Below are 26,462 nucleotides of genomic sequence, written 5' to 3' on the forward strand. Positions count from 1 at the left end.
GAATGCTATGCCCAGGCTCTATTTACTGCACTACATGTAATGATCTTACTGCTACCTGTGCTTTCATTTCTCTGTCATCCTCATGAACTTAGGAGTCATCCTGCTGTTATTTCACTGTGCCTTGCCTGGCACAACAGGGTTCCCAGTCCTGTAGTGTTATGTCTGGAGGCTGGTATTATAAGGATGCTTTCATAAGGCAGACACTCTAACGAAGGCACCAAGCACCCTTATTCTTCAGGCAGTTCTTCCTGATGCGATGCCAGACATCCTAGTCATGCCAATTAGAAGACAGCCAAATTAGAGCCAGGTATCATTCCATAAGAGATGGTATCCAATGACCCTTTGATAGTAAGGAACAGACGCTCTTTATCATAATCCTGAAGATTTTATATGTATCTGTACAGGCCAATTTAGGACAGCAGAGTAGAATCACCTACAGAGGATCAAGAACTGATCTACTACAGGGAGAGGCTTTCTTGTATCTTTAAGCAATTACATTCTGCCCCTGTTCCTTTGAGAGACTTGGCTGCAGAAAGCCAGACAGGCAGACAAGGCAGGGGGAGTGCCTCATCTTCATAAAAAAAAAAAAATCAGATGCAACCCACACAGGATTTGCTACCATATCCATCAGCCAGAATTACTGTAAGGGGTAGAAGAGGCATATTTACTATTTATTATCTTTCCCATTGCCCAGAGGTCCTTTACATCCTCCCACCTCCAATTAGATAAGATTTCTTGGCAGTATATATGCACCATTGTTCCAGCCAGAAGGATGAAAGGTGGTGAAGTACTCCATGAGATAGAATGGTGAAGAGAGCTGGCAGTTTAAGGTGACCTGAGACTGTCCTGTGAAGCTCTTGGTTCCCTAAGGGATACAAAGAGGCAAAAAGCTTTCTCAGGAAGTGACTGTTCTCAGGGGAAGTGCTGCTCACACATCTTTCTGGGTTCATAACTGATCTCCTTGAACAAGCTCTGTCTTATCTAGTCATGGGATAGTCCATGTGCTTTTATGATTCACCACATGGCAAAGCATGGCATTTAAGGAACGGGTAGCCCAAGTGGAACCAAAAGTACTCAAAAGGACGATTTTAATTCCTGCATCTGCTGCATGTCACGTGCACTGCAACTGGCACAGAAACTCCCAGCTGGTAAATGCCACTCTTAGGGAGATAATAAAGAAGTACAAAATGCAAGCAGTGGCGTCACCCATGCAAAGCTTAGTCGGGTTTTGATAGACCATAACCACCACAAATGCTCTGTGTTTCACTTCTCCTTCGTTGAAGCAGGGCTGAGCCTTTTCTTTCTGTGTTATACTTGAGAGATTTTCAGAATAAAACTAAAATCTAAATAATATTCTTAATTTCATATTACAACACGTTGTTTTAAACAATGTGCTATTCAACTCATTCCTTAATAACTTCATAAGCTAATAAAGGATATTGCTGGCAGCAATTTGTCTCTCAGTCATTCACAGCTTTAACCTCGTGATTGCATCTTTCCCTGGTTTCCTTGGAGCTGGCTTGGCCTCAGGCTTTTATGAAAGAGAGGAGCCCCTTTCTTCCCCTTGGGATAAGCCACCAACAATGGAAAGATACCGGGTCAGAACTTGTCAAGCCAGTCTGTGCATAATGTCACCATGTATTAATTTAGCCAGCAATTAATGTAAGCTCCTGAGATCTTCTGCTGCCACTTGAAACCACACCCAGAGGCTGCTGAAGCCTTCCCTTCATGTCTTCTCCACAGCCAGCAAACCCACATGGGACAGTCACAAGGTCAGCTGTTGTCTGCATTCTTTACCACTTCCACAGTTTCCAGAGCAAGCACTGAGGATAGCTGTAAAGCCAAGTGAACCATAGCCACTTCTCAATTCCCTCCTGCAGATCAGAATCCCCCGAGCTCTCCTCCACTGAATCTGAAAGCATCAGGGCTGGTTGCCTCAGTGGTCCTCTAGAGAGGGAAACTCCCCTGCTGCAACCCCATTTAATGCAGGTATCTGTTTCCCTTATTATCTTACTAAAACAACTTTCTTTTTTTTTCTCAGACTAAAGCTCTGATCTTATAGATGAAATTTCTTCTCCCTAAATATTGTGGAAATAAATGTGTACATTTCTCACTGATATATGGATATTATCCTGTAATGTGTGTCAGACTGGTTGTATGAACAGTAAGATGAAGATAATACATTAATGTACAAAAGGAACTGTGATTGACTTGCTATTGTGTATGGGTTTATACACACACACACACAGAAAGTGAAAGATATCCTGTATTTGAATAAAATGTACCTCTCTGTGTGTGCTGCTTATATGGATAAACACAGCAAAGACATATCTAACCATTACCCTGAGATATAGGGATTAGCTTTGTCTTTTTTAGAGATGGCCTCATATTTCTTTAAATCTGAGACCTGTTTTCTTTACATCCAGAAGTGACTGTGCACACTAATTGTAGCAGAGGTTCTTTATGACATGTAAGTCTCATACTTGGAAAAGAACATCTTATGCCTGCAAGGACTGCAAAGAGTGGTTATTCTTGCTGTACATGTGTGCAGGCGAAAGGTCAGAGTCAAAATTTAGAGTCTTTTGAAAGTCAAACCACTAACAGCAAGCAAAGCTAGCTTGTGGATTCCCTGAGTGTTTTAAAAGCAAACATACTCAAAACTAATCCAAACAACTTACACACAGAGATAACACCCTCTGTATGTAAGTGTCATTGTTTTATAACACTGCTTATGCATGCATATTTAATTCCACACTGTTGTATCTTTGCTCATTTATAAAACTCCAGTTATTTTAAGAAGGGCTTTACAAATGCATATAGCGTTTAGAATATCTTGGCCTACATATTTCCCTTTGTTTATTAAAGCACTACATGGATTCATCTCAGTATACACACCCAATTCCTTAATTTCAGACAAAGCTATTCTAAAGATTTGGTTATGTATTTCTGACATTTCTTTCTTCTCTAAGCTGCTCTAAGAGGTATTTGACTTTTGATTGGATCTATACCACCGAAGCCAGAAGAGCCTTTTTTACAGAAGAAAATGCTGTTTTCATCAAAGTCTATTTCACTGCTGGAAAACAGCCATGTTGCAAAATAGCCTGACACAACTGAGAAAGCAACTTCTTTCAGCTTGTTTTTCAGCTGTAGCCAGGACAGCATTAAAGCAATGTCTTTTTGATGTAGAGAAAAACACTTCTCTTGTCATTCCAGAGCCTGTATTTTCCAGACAATACATACCAATTTCATTCACCATAACATCCATCGCTCTTCCCTGAACTCTTTTTCTCTTTTCAGAGGTTGTCTCCCCACTACAGCTCCTCAGCTACTGATTTTTGTTTATTCTAATATGCAGATTCAGACAAGTGTCGCTTATGGTTTTACTGTTAGCTGTTAGCATTTGGTAATTATTTCTGCCCTTTACAGGATTTATAGCAAAGTGTATCAACTCCAAACAACACAGCTTAACCTTTTAAATCTTGCAAGGACTTGTGCCTTTAGCTCCAAAGACTTAAAAATTACTCCTCCTGGGGTGACTAATTTCACACAGACATTAAAGAGCTTCCTTGCAGCCTGAGAGACGTAAAGCAGTCCCTCACTAGTTCCCCTGAAAGCTCTGGGGAGCAAGAGTGCTGTTTTCACCTGGTGTGTTAAGCCAGCATCTCATCAGTTCTCCTGCTCCTTTGGTACCAAGAGTGCTGAAAAGCTAAAATGTGAACTGAATGAACCACATTGCTCCTGCTGACCTCAGTAATGCAGCAAACTGACTTTTCTGAAATGAATGTACACGGGAAGGGAACTGTATCCCCTTGTATCACCATTTCACAGCTTGTCTTCTTGTTCAGCTCACTGATTTCCTAACATGCAGTGGGAAGAAACTCCCTGACAGCATAAATTGTCTCCTGATGGTGACCACAGCTCTTTGAAAAGGCTGATGAACTCAAGGGCTAGGAGAGGGCTGGGTAAGGAAAAAAAAAAGGAGTGTCCAGGCAGATCCAGAGGCCAGAGATGCCTGATAAGACACACATGATCCATGAGGGGCTGTGTTGATTGTGTTTGTCAGATTTCTCCTGTTTGCAGTTGCAAAGATAAGCTTTAAATGATGTTTGGTAAGGGCTATTACCCTGCTAGGTCCTCATTGCATCCCATGATTGTCCTGTGCCTCAAGGAGGGACATCATTTTTGAGGTCACTATCCAATGGTGTGGTTCCAGGGGACTCAGAAGAGGTGGGTACACCTCATTAACCCATGACTTCAGGTGGCCAGATCAGGCTGATGTGGCAACTTAGCACAAGGAGGTGCTTGGTCAGGTGCCTAAAGAAGGCAGTAGGTAAGGAAGAAAACTAATTGCCATCACAGACCAATCTAAACCATCATTTTAAACAACCTCAGGCTGTACAGATTTGGTGTAATACTCTCAGGAAGAGGGGAACAGAGCAGGACTTCTTAACCCTGCTTCAAACTCCAAGTTCATGTATCTCTATCATGGAGACCAAGGCACAACTCTCACCCACAGATCCTATTTTGCAGAGGGCAGTCCTGCATCTCAGGGCAGAGTCTCCTTCATCCTAGGGCTGAGCAGCCACAGGAGAAGCCTGGAGGAGAAATGTGCTCCCTGGCTTCATTTCTTCCCCCTCTTCCTTCTCCGGCACTCATTGTCTTTCACTGCAGGAAGACATTCCAGTCCATCTGCAGGCACTCTGAGACTAAGCAATGGGGATGTGATAAAGGGCTGTGTGAGGGAGCACTGGTACTCCCACTGCTCTCCTCCATACCCTGCCAGAACAGCACTGCTATTCTGTCTTCTCCTCTCTTGCCCCAGTATGACTCTCCCCAAAATCTCAGTCCATCAGAGATGTGGGCGTCACTACAATCAACTCCTCATGGCAGCACAGAGGGGAAAATGCCTTTAAAGAAAGTGTTGGGATTATATACATACCTATATATCTATATAGATATGTCCTGCCTTGCCTGCAGTGTGTGGGGAGGCTCTGGCTGGATGGCTGTGGGGACCTCATCCAGCTGAGCATCTTAATGAATCCCCTCTTTTATGATGGCAGGGAGAACAGGAAACTGTGAACGCGGCCAAAGTCCTGCAAAAATGTCTGTGATGCCGCAGCAGAGGACAACTGGAATCAGATGTCACTCAGAACATCAGCAAGTTGCCTCTGGGGCCAGGAAGAGACTTCTGTCACCCTAGAGGACAAGTAGCCTCCCGTGCCCTGAGATCTTCTATCTTGGTGTTTCCCTACTCCAAGCTCAGAGTCCGACCCCAATCAGAGAAGAGCAACCCAATGTGGGGAAGCTCTGCAATGACACAGAGACAGCCTGTTATTTGCTTGGCCAGCATCTTCTCACATTCTTAACAGCAAACCCATGCCCAGACAGGTCCAGGACAGAGAAGACTTTTCTTCTACATATCAGAAGACCTAAAGATTCTTATTTTCCCCTCTTGGCTGTTCTCTGAAAAGCAGAGGTCTCCTGCTAGAACTGCTTGAGTGTGTTTCACCTAACTTGTTTACTGTCATTGCAAAGAACTCAGACAGTGGTGCCACTTCCAGTCTTTTCTGTTCTCTGCCTGTAGCCCACAGTATATTAGTCTCCAGAGGCCTGACTTTTTTTTTTTTTAATCTCTAACCCAATTATATAATACAGACAACAGGGTGAAATATAACAATCCGTAGTAGACATGTTCTTGTGGTCTCTCCTAGCTTTGAACTCTAGGAAGCTGCAGGGTTGTTAATTTTTGTTCTAAACAAAAAATGAGTAATGATAAAGACAGATAAATGAATAAGAAAAGCTCACAGGAGGTAATAAATAAATGGTGTGTTTACCATGGCAGGCAGTGACAGGGCCTCATTGCATTTCTGCCTCAATGCTATGGTGAAAAGGAAGGCCTAGAGGTCTGAGTCACTCGTCCCACACAGGGCACCACACTTAGTATTTGCTCTTGGATTTTGAATTGCCATGCAGCAGCTCTAAGTGGGGACACTTAGTGGCTTGCTATTTCTGTTTTCCAATACGTGCTAGTGTACCTTGTTTTTTGAGTGTCACTTTGAACACACTTTAAACAATACCCTGAAATTCAAAATTCAGAGATAAAAATATCTTATTCTGTCTGCTGTTTCTTCCCTGCTGTCTTTTTGACAATCTTTTCAGCAAGGGAAAATAAGGGAGCAACATCACTGAAGGCAGAGCCATCAGCTGGGGCTCACCAGGCAGACACAACAGTGCTGCCTCAATTCTCTCTCACAAGAAAGGTCACTCTTTGCAAGTGAAGGTAACTTTATACAATTTTGGGAGTCTTACCAGGTACTTTAGAAGCAGATGACTGTTTCTCCAAGTCTCTGCCTTCATTTCTGGATTCAGGAGAGTGAATAGCTTTATCCTGCTTCTCCTTGCTTGCAGTAGTGTTTGGAATGGTCATACTTTGCAACACTGGCTTTTTAGGCAATGGAGGTTTGCTACTAAGCTGTTCAGAGGACTTTGCTTTGGGTTTGATCTTTTCTTTTAAAGAATCACCAGTATTTGTATTGGCTCTTTTTCTGATCTCTGCCTTATCACCTCTTAGAAAGGAAGTCAATCCCTCATTTTCTAAATTAAATTCTGCACTGTATCTTTTAATCCCTTTTGATTCTGGTGGTGAGTTGTCTCCATAGTTCAAGGACAATGAGGTGGATCTAAGTTTCACTTGAAAAGGACTTTTATCTTTACAACTTGGCTGATTCTGAGATACCACTGAAGAATTGCTTGGCATTGGAACTGCATCAACAGCTGGGGAAACATAACTGGCCAAAATTTCTGTAGGTTGGCCTGTGTTCTCAGAGTAGGACTCTGGCAGCAAAGTCTCCTTTTTGTTGCTACTTTTTTCCTCTTCCATATCTGATCCCTTCTGGAAGTTGTCTTGCCACTTCTCATTTTTTGAGGAGACCTTTGCTTTGGACAGGAAGAATCCAGTATTTAATGGGGTTTCCAACTCTGATCTTTCTGGGAAATACAGGCTTCTGGTGCTTGGTCTCTCCTGTGCAGAGGAAACAGAAAACTTTTTGAAGGCATTGAGTTCATTGACTGCTTTTTCAGCTTTCTTCCCCAACCGTTTCTCCTTGTGGATCAGTGACTGACTGTTCTCCTTATCAGAAGCAGCTGCCTCCTGTGCAGTCTTTGTTTTCTCTAGAGAGCAGGAAGTAGATGATTCCACCTGCATTGAGGAAACAGGATGTGAAACATGGAACGAGTCCGTGGGCTGCGAAGAACCCATGAAAAACTCTGTGCTGGTCTCTGACGATAGAGTAAACTCTTCGTTTTCCCCTTTATTACAGGGCATTTCCACAGGTACCTGATCATCCTTCTGTTTATTTTCTTCTGACCTTCCTGAGCAAACAATACTATTCTTAGTATCTGAAATATTTTCTTCAGATGGTAATTTATTTAATGGAAACACAGTAGGCAGCTTCTTATTTTCGTGATTTACAGTATTGATTGACGTGTCCCCAGACAACAAAACCAGTGTTTCTGAGGAATCTTCTTGCTTTTCAACTTCTCTGTCTGAACTGGAATAGGAAGAAGTTGCAGAGTCTTTGCCTTCTGACAGCAATGAGGACTCAGACCCCTCACATGTCATTTCCAGTGTTGGTTGGCAGTCCTCTGGCTTATTCTCTGGTAGCAGGGCTTGCTGTCCAACAGCAGACTCTGAAGCAGGCTGAGTCATCACAGGTCTCAAAGCAGGGGGGAGGTTCTCAGGCACTCTGGGCTTTGGCCCAGAAACCACATTCTGCATTGTAGCTGTGCTGCATGGCACTTCTTGATTGCTGGGCTTGAATACAGCATCATCCTCTTCTTCTTCCTCTGGGGTACAGCTCAAATCAGTCAGAGATTCAGATGGGGTCTTCTGTAAAAAAGAAATTCAGAAAGCTCCGTCATCATGTACAGCTTCACTTTTTTTCTTATTCATCATTACATTGACAGCTGAGATCATAGAGAGGAAGCAATACTTCAGCCTCCAGTGCTAAGCATGCAGTTTTCTTAACCTACAGACTGGATGCTTTTTTAATTAAGCAGATCCTGGAATAATGAATTTAACCAATATAAAAGCAATGTGTGACATTTCCTTCTGCACAACTAGTGCTTTCATGGCTTTGTAGATGGGAAGTCCATCAGAACAATGGCCATTGGACTGTCCTTGGCAATGGATTCTCCAGAGCATACTGCCTATGTTGTGCTGCTCTTGGGCAAAAAGCAACACTTGAAAGAGAAAAATCAGTCTCTTTGTATTTTGCTAGTCCATAATAGCGCTAAAAATTAAACAACTCATTCTTCATGAAGCATGAGGAAAGGGTACACAGAAGCAAGAGCAAAAGCCTAACAAATCCATCTGGTTATGACACTCCATTCCAGCTGAGTATATGCCCCGTATGGCAGTCTTGTGTCTAATCCTACTGTCATACAGCATTACAGCCTTGCCTCCTTTGTGTAAAAGTCTTTTCTTTCAAGAGTTAAACTATTTGATAAAAGTTTTTAAATTCATATTTAGTTTAAAAGTTTTCAAATTCATAGGTAGTTATCTGTGAGGTCTTGTGATTAAACTTGATATGAGGACTGGCTAAATACACAGGATTATTTGAAAGCACAGTACTGAGCTGCTGAATATGCCTTTTCATATGGTGCCTGTATTAGCTCACTGTTTCACAGTTTGTTGGGTAAATATATACTTTGGATGTAGGCCCTAATACTAAGAACACAAAGACTGCACTTTAAAGATATTTTAGGGTGCCTACAACTTCTTGTTTTGCAAATGCAATTACAAAAAAAAAAAACCCAGTTACAGTGTCACCTACATTCACAATCCATATACACAATAACATAAAAGTAGAAGATATCAGTTAGTCAGAAGCAAGGTGCACAGGCAGAGTTGGGCAAGAAAATATTAAAAATTGTATTATGAAAACATGTGAACACTCTCCGTGGGAATCCAGAAGGGCTCAGTCAGCTGGCAGTTTGTAGGCAGTCTGGACAAAGCAATTGTATTTTAGTAACAATGTTAGAATGGAAGAGAAGGATTGATCGGTGGATTACTGCTTTATGTGTTTTTCTAAATAACTGGCCTCATCATTGTGCTGCTCACAGCGGTGCTCTACTGAGCTGAAAGGTCACTCACAGATTTGGAGAAATACAGAACATCAGCTAGTAATATTTTGAGACAGAGGGAATAATATTTCTGCTAATAAGCAAGCCAAATTAATGGTTTTATGGTATTTAAAATATTGAAAAAACCCATGAACAATAAAGTAAAATACTGCAGTAAAAGCTGAAAACTTTAGTGCTAAAAGAGGGGAAGCAAAGAAGGGAAGAAGAAAAACTAAGCTAGCCTTCACAAAATATGACAAAGGATCAGATAAATGGTGTTTAGAATTTTTTTTTTAAATACTATACACTTTTTAATAGCCTTTTAAAAATAGTATGCACTTTCATTTTTATTGTGGGTTTGTTTGGTTTTTTCTGTTTAAAACTTACTTTAAATCTCTGTAGGGCATTTAAAGGATTTACAGGTTTTGGAGCAGGGAGAGGTCTGAATTTAGAACAGTCTAAATGTACAGAATTTGGCTCCAATTAATATGCCAAAACTTACTCTTTATGCACTTTTTGAAAATATAAGACCAATTATATTTTGGAAGTAAAAACAGCTTCCCCATGAGTAGTCTCCCAGGGACTCAAGATTTTACAGGATATTCCAGATTAAGAAAAGTACACAAGTTCATCTAACACTTAAAAACTATTTAAAGTAAGAAATGCAGCAGTCAGTCCAACTTCTGCATCACAAACAGGATACTAAATTGTATTGCATAGTGAATTTAAGAAGAAATTGTTACATAAACCACTGCATCAAAAGCTAACAGGTAAACTTGTAATATTTATTCTGTTCCTAGTGTCTACTTCAGATACTTGTCAGACAACAACTATTAAAACCCAATGAAATATCCATGCAGCAAACTGACTTCATCATGTCTGAGTCTGAAGTACAAAGTCCAGTAAGAACTTTCTGGGTTTGTGTCAAAAGTGACACTGTTTATTTTCACATGTACCTGAGAAAATTTTCTCATTCTACTGGATCTCTGGTTCCGGGGTTTTATTAAAAGCTTGTGTCTAGCAGCAGAATTATCCAGGAAAGCAGAAAGCTCGGGTGGAGTGTCAAAACTGGCTGTAGGGGAGAAGGTACTGTCAGATGATGTCCGGGGAGACTCAGTGTTGGAACTTCCATGCCTAGTGAACAGCTGACCATCTGTAGAGCGAGATCTAGATGAAGAACCCAATGTAATCTGAAAAAAAAAAATAAATCCCCAAATGGAGAAACAAAGAAACAAAAATAACAGTTCTACAAATAACTAGCCATATTTATTACCATTTTAAGTTTGCCTCTTTTTCTTTTTGACATTTCTTTAAAATAGGTTGCATTTCCTAATGTTGCATGTGATCTACTGGTGTTAGCAATTCTGCATTTTTAGCTGCTTGAATATTATGATATACTGTCCAGTGAGAAATGGAAATCCCATCTAACTGGAAGATCTAAAGCACACAAATACATGGCCAGCATGTTTTAGAAGACAGATTTATGAAGAATACTCAGTTACAGAACCTAAAGGGCAATTTTCCTTTCTGGGTCTTTGTCTAGGCTCCTACCCACAGTTTTGTGCTAGCATCTTTAGCTTCCTATATGTCAACAGGCCCCTTCCAACTCTTCAATACCCTCCCAAAGATAAAAGAATTAAGAATTAGTGGCATTGACACTTAAGTCAGCTTGTGTTTTTACCTCATGTATTTATATCTGCATTTACTGGAAATGTAAAGTTTCATTAGTGGACTATTCTGGGGAAGGAAGTGATGGATAATTCCTACTAGAGGCCAATAACCCATCCAGAAACAGCTCCTGAATGCTGCAAGGGGTGTTATACTTTTACAAAGCTAGAATTCAGCTTGCCTGTGTGCACCAAAAAGTACCCTAGTTCCAGGGATGATGCAAAAAGAACACTGGAAAATTTATTAAAAATTACTCTAGAAAGGGTTCCTCCTTTCTCTCAGATTCAGTTTTGCAAATAGGCAAAATGATATTTCCAAACTATCTGTCTCAGCATTAACTTGACCTCTGCCAACTCACGACAGCAGTCCCTTTGTAGGCTTGAAATCCTGGTACATTTCTTTGGAGGAGATTTCCTCCTTTGTCCTCTTCTATGGGTATTCTTCTTTCTTCTTTCTTTTTTTTTTCTGGTATTTTACTAAGGAGGTTAGATGGGAGAAGGGCAGGGCAGGTTGATGTTCATTTCATTTTGGGAGGGAAAAAGCATCAGCATTTTCTGCAGTTAGAATTCTGCAATATGCACTGCAACCCAAAGACACTCTGTAGTGTAGTGTAGTGTAGTGAGGGCCAACTACAGCTTGCTCAATGGCCAGGGGAAAACTCCCATGGATTTTAGCAGAGGCTGGATCCACACCTTCTAATCATACTTTCTACTTAAAAAGCAGGTGGCTCAGACATGCTGAATAATAGATGCTCTCATTAATTTTAACTCTACGGTATCTGCAGTCTAGTACTCAGACATGACTAATGTACAACAAACGATAGGTGGCTGCATTATACATTAGTACCTAACAGTGAATACATTGACATTTCAGCTCCATGATAAAGACACAGCACATGTTCACTTTCAAAGGACGTCATTATTTGCCTGCCTTTCTTCTGGCTCTTGCTTTTCCTCGAGAACTTTGCATGTCTTCTCCTTGGCAGTGCTCAGTGTTGGCCATTACATTGGAAAATCCAAAATCTGGTTTCTTACTTAAATTTCAGCAGCCTTAGTGAATGCCAGCTCTGAGCCGGCTACAGAAGTTTGTCCCATGAAGTCTGGCTTTGACAAAGCCTACTGGAGAAGGGAAGAGCTGGCAGACGCCTTTCTCCAAATCTCATGTGCACATGCCTCAGCCATCCTTCAGCTGTTCATGCTGGGTGGCACAAGGTGGGGGGCCAGCAGCTAACCCCATCTCCAAAGGCCAGACGGGAAAGTTGTGATTCCTTTCTTCAGTCCAGAAAAGCTGCCAAGACACAGCAAGGTGTCACTGCTGCCCAAAACCTCAGGACTGGGTTGTGCAAAATTCCTCAGCCCTGTGAACTGTCTCCTCTGACTTCTAGAAGCAGGGCTAATTTCTCTGAACTGCCAGGTAGTAGATCCTGCGGTTTGGGATGGAGCTGTGTTCTGGCCACACTCTCAAACTGGCATGGGATGAAGAGAACTCTGAGCTAAATGATAGGGCATGTGGAAGTGTGTAGTCACCGCCACGACTCAGGAGTCAGCAAGTGAGTCAGAAAGTAATGTTAATGGAACAACAGGGAGACATAAATCCTCTTTTAGCAAACATATATCTGTATGGGGCACAATTACAGTGAGCCTGTAACAGCGTTCAAGAAATACTTCCTTCATGAGTTCTGTTGTTTTTATTTTAAAAATATTAATACTGCACTGCATATAAGCAGTTTTTCAAACAGCTTCATGTGGATCTAAGAAGTAAGGCCTGAAATCTTTGCTGAGCCCTGCTGCAGCCGATCCTGAAATACATTTTGCATAATTACCAAGAAATGGTCAGCTCAGGACTTCTCTATTTCATTTCTGCAATTTCCCTCCACCCCTCCTCCTGTTTCTAGAAAATGCTCTTCCCTCTACCCCCTGTGTTGTTTCCACGATGACTCCAGCTGGGGACAGCTAAAAGGGACTCTTCAGAGCTTTTCAAAACAGCCCTTTAATCAGGCAGAACGGCTGGCTGCTGATTGAAGAAAGCCATCCATGCGCCTATACTTGAGCTCTGAAAAACATCACTTCAGCAAAACTCATAGCCAGAATCTGACTGAAGGCTGAACTCAGACTCCTAGGCAGCAATGTCAGCTGCTATCATCAGGAGAACACTTTCTGTGTCAGTGTAAAGTAACTTTGTAATTAAAGCGGGGTCTGGGCAGTTTTCAGAGGATCTAGAGCTTGTTCCCATCTCTTCAATAAGCTTTCTCCCTTATCCTATGCATATAACTCAAGCAGCCTTTAAAACTGCAATTTCCCATCTTTGAAAAAATGGACATTGCTTCAGTGTCTAAATCTGGTTGGTTGTGCTTGGAGATTAAATTATGTCTATCAAGTTTGCTAAAGGATATGAGCTTTTCTAGAGACATTAATTATTATCAATGGATGATTATTTTGCATCAGAATTATGTTGATAAGTAATCATAGTTTTTATGTTAGGCAGACAGACATTAAAACAGCAAACAGACGGGCAGGCAATTACATGCATACAAAGTTGATTTTTGCAGCAGACAGGCAACAAAATAATATTTTTTATATTTCTTTTAAAAATTACTATGGGTAATTACTTGTCCCTTAATACATTTGGCAGAAGTTACCTGTTCTTCTTCTTCACTGCCTGTTCCAGCTAAACTCAAGGAGCTAAGGTGCCTGTGAGAGTCAGAGAACTGTGGGATGGAATGAGGAAGAGATTCAGTAAAAGATGACAAACAAGGTGGTTATAATCACAGAAACCATCTACACAAAGTGTACAAAGGTACTGGCAGTGTAAGTTATTTTTCTCTGTAGTCTTAAGGATTAGCAAAGGCACTGCAAACATAAATGGTTAGACATGCAGATAAAGAATGAAATAATGTCTAACAAAACTATAATTTAAAAAAAAATACATTATTTCTTATTTCTTTTTCCAATGACAACCTAGAAGAACATTAGAGAGTTGTCTTATCAACACATTCAAGGGGGAATACAGATTTTTCAGCCTTTTTTTTATGCCTGGCAGCTCTTTGTAGTCTCTATAAAAAACAGCATTCCCATGCATGCACATAATCACATACTCTTCTTCCTAGTTTGGCATTTTCTGGTGTGATATTTATGTTTTAACAGGAACACAGATTCTAAGTAGCTGTTTACAGAGAGAGTGTGTTTTTCTCAGTTTGAGCAAGGTATTTCTGAATTGCTCAGAGGTAAAATAAGGATACATAAAACCAAATACTTTATTCTGCCATCCACATATAGGTAAAACAAGTCATTAAACGCTAATTTTTGTCAGCACTGGAACTACTCACTCTTGTTCTCATGCCTGAGTTCAGGCTTTCATGAAGCAAAGACATTTCTGGAGGGCTCCTGGGTAATCCATCATCTTCAGAACTGGTCCCAGCATCCTCTGTTCGCTTTGCATGAAGTCCAAATGGAGGCGGGGGCCCCAATTTCATGGTAGGCTGGAGTTTCAGCTTCAGCATGGCATAAAATACATTAGCTTATGATAGTGATGGAGGATTCCCCAGAACATTTTATCTAGTTGAGGTCAATGAGTTACCATTATTGTAACTTCACAAGTGAATGATCCAGGGCCCAGGATATCTGACTTTACACATTCTCTTAGTGAGCCAAATAAACTACCCATTTTTCAGCTATCATTTATGTAGAACCAAGGCAGGATACTGCTGTCTAATTAACAAATGCAACATTGGATGTAAACTGCAGACAAATATTACTTACTAATCAAACGTTCAACCACAAATACTACCCAAAAAAAAAAAAAAATCAAGCCTGGAAAAACATTCCACCTCTTGTATTTGAAAAAAAAATTATGTTGTGTAAATTACCTGTAAAGCCCTAATCCGATCAGAAACATTTTCTTGAGAAAACACTCTTACTGGCCTTGCAGGCTCTTGCCCAGTCTCAAGGATGAAAATGCTATCATGTGACAAAGCTCTGCTTCCCATAATGCCTTTGTGTGTCCTAGAATAATATAACAAATGAGTGAAAACATGCAAACTTTTTTTGCCATTTCTCTTAACTCAAGTGGTCTATTGAATGTGGAATGGGAGACAGGGATGCACAGCATACATCACAAACAAGATTCCAGACTTCTCCATGAATACAGCTACTCAGGGTAATATAAACAAGACCTTTAAAAACAACAACAAAAAAATGTTAAATGCTGTTATCTGTCATGTTAACAAACTGAATCAAGGTTAAAGACAGTTTAACACCAGAAGATGAGTTATGTCTTATCGAAAAAGTTACTTGAGTAGTCCTTCCCCTTGAGTGGAAGCCAGCAGCTGGGTGGTGTCACAATGCCACAGGCAAGCCCAGGTGCAAAATGGAGTTCACATAAATGGGTCTGTACTGACACTGCTTACTAATGTAAGACCATGTCACCATGAGTGACCATTACCATAGGAAGAGTAAGTGCCTTTTACTATCTAAAAGTGGTACAGCATTTAATATAGCTCTGCCATATAGATCGTTAGCAGAAACATTTCAGGAAATGTAGAACTCACATGGAATCCTTTGCATAAATCCTTAAAAAGTGCAGTGCTCTATATCAAGATCCCTTGGATTTTCTCTTATCAGCCAATGGGAAACATTTTTTAATGGACAATCTTTGTGGTCTAGTTAGAGAAAGTGGGAGATGCTTTGTGGGCAGTTTCTCTAATATTCTGTTTCCTACTTCTGATGCATGTGTTATGTGACTTCTTTTGCAAATGGTGCATGTGGGATATGAGCACCTTGCTCCTTATGGGAATGGTAGAAGAGGCCCACAGCCAGCCAGCTAGGTGCTAGGAGTTTCTTGTGCTCATTTTCCTCAGCTTAGCTCGTACCCGACTGAGCAGGGAGAAGAAACGTGTGCTCACAGCATTTTTTGTAAGAGTACCTTTTTCAAATTTTTAAAATCAGGAAGCTATGAAATTGTAAATGAGTGCAGAGTAGAGAATTGTTTGGGTTTATGTAACTATCAAGTTAATTGAACAGAAAAGACAAAAGAACTGTATTTCTGGATCCTAGATACTGTCGTAGAGACATTGAAGACAAATATAAACAATCATGGCAGACAGTAACATTTTCCTCATAGTGGCTGCTATAAATATGTTTGATAAAACAATAGCAGGAAAGAGTTGATCTACATTCTTGCTGCAGAAGGAAGGAAAGCCTGCTGCTCCTGCTTAATGCATTAGAGACATTAGAAGAGCAATTTATCTAAGTGCAAATGTGATCTCTGCAATGCTTCCAAGGTCAGACAGATTTACAGCAATTTGCAGAGTAGGTGCCAGTCAGGGCTGCAGTGGTGCTCCAAGCACCAATATTCAGCAAGGGCAGCAGCCACACAGGCAGTGTTGTTGCATGGGCACATTTATCCCAGTATTCCATCCTCATTTCCTCTTTTTCCCAGACACATAATGGAGGTATTCTACATGTCTCCTCAGATTAAGAATGTCCAAATTAATTTTCCTTCCTTTCAAATAATTTCCTGGTCTTTGTCTGTCTAACTAAATATTAAGAAACAATAACTTAGCAACTCTTCGGGTTATAGCACAGGAATATGGCCAAAACAGCCAGACATGGCACCCACTCAGACATGACCTTGTTAAGCCATACACGGGAGAAAAAAAATTTCACCATCCACGTCTTGTAAATAAGTTGTCAAACAACTGCACTACACACCACGTGGTGCTGCCAGCCCAGAACTCCGAGGGCTTCAGGCTGGACTAACTAACATTACTATTGCCAAGGCCACGAAAGCAAAAAGGAAAAAACAAACAAAACCAAAGCATCGAAGAAAAAAAAGGTAATTGTTTATAATTTCTTTTGGTTGTTTGGCGCTGCCTGGTGGCCACATTGAATAATGTCATTTTAAATGGCGGGGATAGTTTCCTCTCCCATTCCTGAGCACAGCAGCACCCCTTGCTTGAGGATCAGGAGGCTTGTTCTGAGAGGCACAAAATCCACCAATGCAAAGACTTGCTTTTTAGTTATCCAAAGGGCTATTCAGTCCACCTCTCCATCCAGAGACATATTTGAATGTTTGGGCTGGATTTCTCATGGTTACTTTTCATAGTGGGCAACATTTTTGCCATGTCTGGATGAAGATGGGGTTTTCAGAAGCAAAGAAGTACACAGGATGGGACTCATCTGGTCTAACTTCAGCCATCAGATTGCATCTATTTACACTGGAGGTTGTTATCCCAGGCTCCTGCTTACATTCAGTGGGGAGATATAGGCACTTCCAGAGCCTATTTCATGCATAAGGATGATACAATCTTTGCTAGTAATGCTGACTTCTCTCTTATTATAAAAGGCAGCTGGTAACTAACTATCCCTGTCCATGGCAGAGGTTGGAACTCTTCCAACTCAACCATTCTGTGAATCTGTGGTTCTATAACCCAAATGCAGATATTTTTCCTTTGGTCAGATGAATCCCATGTATACAAAGGCTCTGAAGCCAAAAAAAAAGGCTTCAGAGCCTCTGGATCCTGCAGTTTTCAGTTCCAGTCATCCTATTACTCCTTCCTTGCTTTCAAGCCCTGGCATAAATGGTTAGTCATCTAAATTTCTCTAACAATCCTTAGCAGTTACATTTTAGGGGCATAAGACAATCCTGGTAGGATATAAACTGGTTATCTAATTCATTTTTGAAGATAGGAATTTCATTATTTTGAAATTATAACCCAAGGCTTATTTATGATTAAATGAAAGCTTTTTTCATTAATATTTCTTGCTACACCCTATCCAATTCCCTTCTGATTTGCCTTGCACCAACTATTTTAATTTGTACTTTCCTGGGAAAAGCAACTATTTGAAAATACAGCATTATGAAGAAGGGGACGAGGCAATTTTGGGGTGTCTTTAATCTAAAATATTGTAGCAATTTTGTATTTGTTTACCAGATAGAGTCCAAAGACTTACTCAAGTTCATCTTCAGAATCATAAATAATGTGCATGTCATGAGAGGCTGCGACATCACTTGTTGACTGGCACAACTTCAGACTGCTGCTCACAGAAGATGACGTCTCTTTCCTTTTCTTCTTACCAAAAAACTTTTTGAAAGATTTGAACTTCGATTTTTTCTTTCCTAAGTGAGGAAACATAAAGAAGATGCAACCAGCAGCATGTGCACATTTTTGAGCAATAACATTTCTTTATTATTTTTTTGCACAAGTGGATTTTTTCCTGGAAAATGCAACACACTGTTGCATTAATTTCTTTCAAATCTGTACTGATAGTACGAAATTACTTTTATCTTGGAGAATGGATTGCAGTGTTTATGAGACATAAGAAATAACCGATGTAGAATTAGTCCTAGTAGACTTTCTAGTTGCCTCTTGAGGTAATTAAACTGTGAAGAAAAAATTTGGTCTCAACTGCCTGGGATTATGAAAAAGAAATTATTACTTGGAAACCCACTGCCTTTGTTCAGCAAGCTAAATAGGGATGATAAGAGCAATGCTACCAAAACCAATTTAAATATAGAAAAGGCATACATAGGTGAATGTGCAGTGTCAGGAGGCTAATGCTTTTAAAATGTTGGGTTTATAATAAACCAAGAATATTTTAAATGCTAATTACAAGATTCAATGGATCACAAAGTATTCATCTAGGAATCAAGCAATAACCTTGAACAGCATTCTAGTCTGCTTAGTGAGGAAACACCTAAATTAGGATCAGTTGCAGCTCTGTGAAGGAAACTATTTCAAATTAAATCAGTGTTTTGCACAAGAATTCCAACAACTTGTGCCTGGCCTGTTTAAGTTGGCATGACAGCACTGCGAGGCATCCCTATCAGCATTTCACTCACTCTTGGATCTTGCTGGGTAAAAAAGTTAACTTGGTCCTAAGACGCTATAAAAATCTTATCTCAAGCCTCTGAAAATGCTGAAAACATGTAACAGCTCTTGGAGACAGGAGAAGAGAAAGGCAGAATGCATCCTCTAAACAAACAAATTCACTTCTATGACAGAGCTAAGGCATAGAAGCTCAAGAAGTGACAGCACTTTTCATTCACTGGGGAAGGGAGAAATTATACCTGAATTGTCCTCTCCATCTCCTTCAGCCTCTCTCATCTTAGGGTCCATTATTCTTGAGGAACTCATGTGGTAATCACTAAAGGAGGAACAAAAAGTGTTAGTTGTATCAACAAAAAAACAGTACTTCACTATATATGTGTACACATACAAACAGGCAAGTTACTAAAATATAAAAATATAGAATAGAATATTATGTGTATGCTTACATAATATACATCTCCATATACATCTAAACATATGTGTGTGTGTATATTATATATAAATATACATAAAACATACATAATATATAAAAATATCCTATATGGTATTAACTAGGCTAAGGTGTAATAGATTACACAGATTATTTCCACTTTCAGAAAACAAGAGTACATGTTTAGTTGTCCAGCCTCTCCTGTCTGAAGACTGACTGGTAAATTCTTGAATGCTTCTAAAAACATGTATCAGAGGAGGTGGGCTTCTTTGATTCTCTCTTTCTCAGCCCATTCAGGACCAGTGACAAAAGGACAAAATTATGGCATTTGAGTAAGTTTACAAGTAACAACAGTAGAGAACCCCATGTATTTTTGCCTTATTTATATCCAATTTGAAGTATTCTACAGATTGTGGTTTTTCTTCTTTCTAAAGACACTTGGAAGGAGTTAGCTTCTTTCTATTCCTTTCTTTTTTTATAGATAACAGAGTTAGGGAGAATTAGTAACAGAGAAATACAAGTAAACATAAAACAACTGATTTTCTTGTTTTCTTCTCTCTTCTTTACTTTTTGGAAGCAAAATATTGCTTTGCTTACTAAGGTTCCTAAACTGAAAAATAATTGCAAAACTGTACATATACAAAGCCTGAAGACACGATATCTGTAATTTAAATTTTATTTCTGGTACAGTAGTCTGTTTGTGCTCTCTTCATCTGGAGAGCCATAATTTCATGGTCAAGGCAAAAGAAAGTCATGGATGCCATTGATAGGATAGTGAGTGAAATGCTGTAGAGTCACTCTTTGGGCTGTAATGGTGGCAGATGCTCATGCCACACCCTGGATGGGAGGGTGAGTAGACTGTGGCTGTTTTGATTCACTAAAGTACCGGGAGATTTCAGAAATAAGGCTTGTAAATCCAATGAGCTACTGAAATGGAAATGAAACCTTTATTACTCAAATCTAAAACACAACACATCACCTGAACCATCTGCAGCCACATGAGCTGGGCCACAGCACACAGCTGCAGGACAGCCATAGCGAAGGCACCTCTACTGCCTGGCAGCTCCAGGGCTTCTGCAGCAGACAGACCCAGACCTGGGCATGAAACACCCCCTGCCTCCACCTACCAGGTACCAAATCAGAATTAGCATGAACATGAGAGTGAGAAACTTTTGGTCAAGGGCATCTGCCTGAAGAATGGAGAATTAATAAGGAACCTACCATAGAACAAGACGTGTATGAGGGTGGTGAGGCACTGGAACAGGCTGCCCAGAGAAGCTGTGGCTACCCCACTCCTGGAAGTGTTCAAGGTTGGGCTGGATGGGACTTTAAGCAACCTGGTCTAGTGGAAGGTGTCACTTCCTATGGCAGGGAGGTTGGAACTAAACTATTTCAGCACAAACACTTCTGTGATTCTAGGATACCTTTATTTGTAAAGTGAATGTCCACTGGGAGGTGACAGATAAATATGTATTGTGGGCTGTGGCATACCTAGTCAATTGTTAAACAGGGTGTCTCAGATTCCTGCTGTCACATTGCAGTAGCAATGGCAGGAATGTAAATCAATACCTTTAAAGCTTCAGCTGTTATATGCATGCCCTGTAGCATCTATAAGCTACACACATCCAGAAGTGGGATTCTACAGTCTCTGTATAAATTGTGGATGGCATAACTCACATTCCCATCTGTGGCTCACTGGCATCACCCTGCAGCATCCAGCTGCACTCAGGTGAGGATATTTTTTTTTATCCAAATATTTGTATGCCATACTTCACTAGTTCTCAATAGCAAAGCCACTGGGGGATAAACCCCCACACAGTGACAATGTTTGTTGGTAACACGCAGGCAAGTATTAACATGTTCCCTCTGGCAAAATTCAATCAGATAGTATATTATATTCCTGACAAATCAAAATTATATTCCTGTCCCAAACCTTGGCAGCCAAATTTCTAGAGAATAAAATCAACAAAAAAAAAGTTAGCTCCACCATAATGCGTGCAGAGATTAATGTGATTTATTTTGTGACATGTGAGGTCACAAAGAGAGTTTCCACTGGATGCCTCAAACATTGAGGGACACTAATATCTGACTAAGGGTGCAGCATAAATCTCCTCGCTTAGAGGAAACAGGACACTGAATCTTGATGGGCTCTCTCCTTGCCAGTCGTGCATTTTAAAGCAAGATCCTCACTCCCTTTCTTTCCTCATGCAGCCATTCTTCAAGCCACCACATTTTTGCTGTTTCCTAACATTATTTAAGAACTAGTGTGTCTTACCCCGAGGAAGGCAGCCCTCCACTACTGTGTCTCTTGTGAGAGTACAGGGCTGGAGCTCGGGCTTGCAAGAAGGAAGGAGGTGCTTGGCCACCGTATGCGTGTGTATGTGATACTCAAATTCCATCATGCCTGGAATCCTGGGGATTTGGTTATGTGGGGAAATCAAATTCCTAGGTTAAGGGAAGATGCAGGTCAATGTGCATCATCATATTGTATTATTTGTCCTGGATATGACCCATCCTGGGCCAATGCTAGCCTGTAGCTGTTCCATCCACAAGAGCAAGATAAAACAATTCAAAAAACATGTGGAGTTGACTACTGGCAAGGGGAAGTTGGGCTGTCTGGCCTCAGATTGATCCTGGTTGGGATTGTTATAATCAGACAGAGATAACTCCCAAAATGTGATTAGAGCTTGTGAGGAGACAAGTAAATTGAACTAAAGTACAGGAATGTAGATAGAGACCAGAGTAACATATAATGACTACTAGAAAAGATTGTAATGGGTTCTGTCGAGGTACAGGGGAATAACCCTCCAGAATCTTAACAATATTTTATTATTATTCATTATAATAAAGTAGCAAGTGTATTTGTGGATCCAGCTGCCTCTGACATCTGCAACTATTTTAAGGATCACATGTCAGAGTGACAAAGAGAAAAATCAGAAAGATATTCTATTACCTGGGGATTCTAAACTTGTCCAATACAGAAATGATTTGTTACTCACCAGCAAAACACACAAAGATTGTTTGACAGATACTATTTTTCCATGTACTGCTTTAGCAAGTCATCCAGGGATTTCTTTGTTTAAGGACCTTCTTGAGAGATGCCCAACTCAGGCTGTAATGCTACTAATTAAAAGTATTTTAAAAATATTTTTACAGAGGAATCTGTCTTTCAGCTTATTGATTCAGCAGAAACTTAATCGAACCCAGTTACTGTGGCTGGCATGTGTAATTTCCAGAACACCAGGTCCTACTACTGCTGCCAGAGTCATCCCATGACAGCTCAGTGTCACCTGGGGAAAAACTTAGCTGCTTTGCTGTGGGAGAGCTGCCCAAGTGACCCAGGCTGTGTGCAGAGAGGAAGCTTGTCCAGGTAAGGTAGCTTTGGAGTGAGGCAGAAAGCATCCCAAGGTGTGGGTCAGAGGCATTGGGGTGCAGGAGATACCAGGCACAAATACCAATGGCCTCAGCCTCCTGTGCAGGAACCCAGAGACTCTCTTACCCTCGGCAAGGAAATGGCTATTTTAAATTATGGCAAATAAATCCTGTAAGTTTGGGTTGGGTAAGCAATACTGGGTTTGCAGTGGAGTGATTGTAAAGCTTTTAATAAAAACTGCCTCTCAACTCATCGTGCAATTATAAGGATTTGGTTTCCAGTTCAAAAGATATGTTTCCAGCCCAAACCCAGGGTTTGGTGTGACTATCCCAGGCCAGTGGTGGCTGACACAGAGGAGGAGGTGGCAGCAGCCCTTGCAGCAGTCACTATGTTGTGCAAACATACACTATGACAAGGCCAGCGAGGTGCAGCCACGCGCCCCATACCAAGGATGCAGGAAGAGTTTTGTGCCTTCTGTTTCCAAGGGGAGATTTGTTTGCATCAAGGGATGAATGGACACATGCTTCCTTAACCCAAGAATGGCATGGAGGGATGGGGAGTCAGCAAGCAGAAGAGAGGACTGGAAGAACTTGCAAAATGCTTTCGGGCAGTGTGCTGGTGTTCAGGTTTTCAGAAAAATGCTCAAAAGTCAACAGATTCATTTTTAGCAAACCCTGGTTTTGAGCAAATGCTGAAGCTGACACTTAGTCACTTGAGCACTTTGCCAAGTGATGGTTTGCACTGGAGCAATATCTCAAGACAGTGTGAAGAAATACTGGTCCTAGCTGAGCATCCGGCAGCTGCCAGAGATCCCTCGGCGACGCTCTGCAAGCCAGGCACCACCTGCCTTAGCATCTCACCAAACCTAACTGTAAACAATTACATTCATCTCTACCATAAAATTTACTATGGTTTTTTTATTAACATGAGGGAGGGTGGGTTTCCTTTTAAATGCTTCCTTTGCACTGTCAGAGAAACACAGGTTTTCAACATCAAGAAACAACCCTTTTTTTTGCCCCCAAATATATGAACTTTGAGAACCAGACCGTCTATATCTCTCCTTTTTCTTTCAGTATAATGTATTTTAACATTATCTTTAGGCAGATTTTCAATCTTTCAAGCCTTTTCCTCAACATCTGCAACAAACCCTCCAGTATTAATACATTCATCATAGGAAAGATTTGATTAATACATGATACTTAAGAGGAAAAATAAAAATATCCAGAGTTTACTTGGTGTAACTGTAACTGCTTGTCATTTCCCTGACGTAAACAGAGATTGCAGTTTTTGCTCTGGAGCCAAATTTTCCACCCTCAAAGCTTTGTTTAAAATCTACAATGGCCTACAAGCTTAAGAGCTGTGCAACGAAATACTGATGAAATCCAGCAGCTTTGAATTTGGCACCCACTGGGATGGGTGGTATTCATTGTGCACTTATGCTTGGATCTAGAGGCTCGGCTGCTGAGATTTCTCATTTCCATTTCCCCCAAGGATTTACTGAAGTCCATCACTTAATTAAATCATCCTGTGATCTGAAAACTCAGCAGGAATTTCATCCTCAAGAAGCAGTCTGCATTGGTTCTCCCTTGTTAGCAAGAGCAAGATTTACCACACCTCCGGCAGTCTTTTCCTCTTTTTTTTTTCCATATTGTATGTGTGGCTCTTTTCACAATGGAATACTAAGAGGTACTTGGTTATTCAATTTATTATGAGCTTTTATAAGCCAAATATAACGTCTGCTAACAAATTGCTAAATACTACCTGTTTATAACAGTATTTTTACTATATTGGACTTCTCCCAGCAGATACTTTTTTCTCTTTCCTTCTTCCTTCCTAGGTCCTTTCTAGATAAACTGTGATACAAGAAATACATCTGCAACTATGCCACTGCAGAGAATAGAAATGGAATATAGCAGCACAACAGCTTTTTATTCCCTTTCTTATCCCTTCCAAATGCCAGTACACTCAAAAGTGTGTATCCAAAAACCAAACAACAGCAATTTACACCTTTCATTTCATTTTTGTATAAGAATATCGCTTTTCTAATAGAAACATGAGGAGTTAAAAAATCTGAATTTAGGAAAATTATTTCCAATGAGAGTAAGAGCTGCCCTTTTCTCCAAACAGCACGATATACACTAACATTCCTACTGATATTACAAAGCCTTGAAGATTTGGGGAGGGGAGGAAAGAAGAAGAAAATAAAGCAGGGATTCTGGGGATATAAAGAAAACCCATATACTCAGAGATACTACTCTAGCTGAGAGAGTAACCAACCGAAAGCCATCCCAAATGCCAGGAGCAAAGACAGACAGCATTTTCTCATGCTCCCCCTCTCTGAGGACTCAGACCTGAAATGAAGGCACCATCCAGAGGCCACACAGCCTCTTCTCCTGTCACTTGCACTGCAGAAACAGGACAGCTCAAAGTTTCCAGAGGGAACAAGCCCAGAGTGCCTGTCATGGGCCTCTGCCATCCCAGGCACATCAGCAGTGCTTTCACAATCCTGGAGACGCTCCAGCCCTCCAGCATGTGCATCAGCAAGAGCACTACCTGGACACAGCCCCAGGGTGCCATGCCTTGGCTTAGCACAAGTTCAAAAGTGTGTTGTGATCACCTGCCTCCCAAGCAAAGGTTTATCTCTGCAGCCAGGGGAGACATTGTGTTGAAACCATTGTGCAGGGTGTGGCAGAAGGAAGTGTAGGGCAGCAGGCAGGTATTCACACAGCTCAAGAAACCCTGCTGCTCAACACAACTCTTTGCTCAGACCTCTTCCTGCTAACAAAGATCACTGTCCCCTCCTTTCAAACTCTCAACTTTAAGTGCTCCCAAGTGATAATGCTTGAGCCTAGCCAAAACCAAATCTCTCACAGTATGTCCAATTATAGAATCATTTCCAAAGGGCAGCCATCATCTTGAGCTTTTGTTTCTAAGATAAACAGACCTCCTCCTGCAACAGGAGGTCTAAGAAGCACTGAGTGAAGTGCTCCCTCTGAGCTAGCACAGCACACATGAGCCCAAGTATTAGGAGTGTCCACATGAGTGAGGTGCAGGTCTCTAGGAACCTGATTAGTCTGTACAAACACATCCAAAAAGCTCATAAAAAGGACAGAATAATTTCATAACAACTGCAACCCCATTTCCAAAGCCATGCATTTTCCTGCTTCAGATCTCTCATTAGGTCAGATGAGTTTCAGTTTTCATTTTTTATTTGGCCTCCAATTTTTAAATCAAGTGAACAAATGCACCTGAGTGCATGCTTACATACACACAGCCATTCTAGAAGCTTTATCCAGGTTGCCAGCACTGGGACTGAAGGATCATTTTGCCTTTCTACCATACCTCAGCATCTCTACAGTATCTGTGCATATTCTAGCTGCATCCTCATCATTTGTGAATTATTAAAAAAAATCATTTTCCCAGAGAAGACATTTTCTGAGAAAACTGCACTGGTTTCTACTACCAAGTTTATATAAAAAATAAATCAACTTCATGTCAAATCAGGAAGAAAAACACCCTTTCCCTCTTTGTATACAACTTTGCCCTTTATTTTCAAAATTGGACAATCATTTCCTTCCATTATGCTCAAATGGTGTTTATCAGTAAACAAAAAGAAACCATTTCCACAAATGGTTGGCTGTCTAAATGATAATTTGCTATCCATGTTCATCTGTCTCACTGAAGCTGGTACACTTTACCCATCTTTCCTTATCTGCATTATTGTCTAATAAAAGGTTTTGTTTCCTTACTTGTGGATAACATTTATCTCCAGCTGATGTCATGTTTATAGCATGCTCTTACGTTAAAAGATAATTTGCATATTGCACAACCACGTTGGTGTGGTGAGTCTGTGAGCCACTCCTCGTGATCAGAGCAAGGCTGGCTTAAGTGTCTTTGCTGCCAGCATCCTCTCCATGGCTGCACAGGTCCTAGGCCAGTATCCAGGTGAGAACACACAGCCTGAACACAAAGACTGAACACAAAGTCAGTGTCCTTCTCTTTTAAAACTGTGCCAGTTCAGTATTCTCTAATCCTCTTCT

At 40.7% G+C, this 26,462-nt stretch overlaps 1 protein-coding gene across 7 annotated transcripts in view; it reads right to left on the reverse strand.

Annotated features, from left to right (window-relative positions):
* Positions 1–26,462, reverse strand: part of CRACDL (CRACD like) — a 42,189-nt gene that overhangs the window by 6,591 nt on the left and 9,136 nt on the right. For 4 of the 7 annotated variants that reach the window (XM_088160018.1, XM_014892817.2, XM_088160017.1 and 1 more), the window contains 7 exons: positions 18,859–18,935; positions 17,742–17,907; positions 14,657–14,792; positions 14,117–14,281; positions 13,430–13,498; positions 10,080–10,313; positions 6,310–7,888 (listed from right to left, as the gene is read on the reverse strand). In XM_088160018.1, coding sequence (XP_088016144.1) covers positions 6,310–7,888; positions 10,080–10,313; positions 13,430–13,498; positions 14,117–14,281; positions 14,657–14,792; positions 17,742–17,907; positions 18,859–18,925 — 2,416 coding nt within the window. In that variant the 5' untranslated portion in view covers positions 18,926–18,935. The remainder of the gene's footprint in view (positions 1–6,309; positions 7,889–10,079; positions 10,314–13,429; positions 13,499–14,116; positions 14,282–14,656; positions 14,793–17,741; positions 17,908–18,858; positions 18,936–26,462) is intronic. The other 3 variants (XM_088160021.1, XM_088160020.1, XM_088160019.1) reach the window with 1 other exon arrangement.

The sequence above is a fragment of the Sturnus vulgaris genome, chromosome 2 (assembly GCF_052056855.1).
Source record: "Sturnus vulgaris isolate bStuVul1 chromosome 2, bStuVul1.hap1, whole genome shotgun sequence".
In the NCBI taxonomy this organism is placed as follows: Eukaryota; Metazoa; Chordata; class Aves; order Passeriformes; family Sturnidae; genus Sturnus; species Sturnus vulgaris.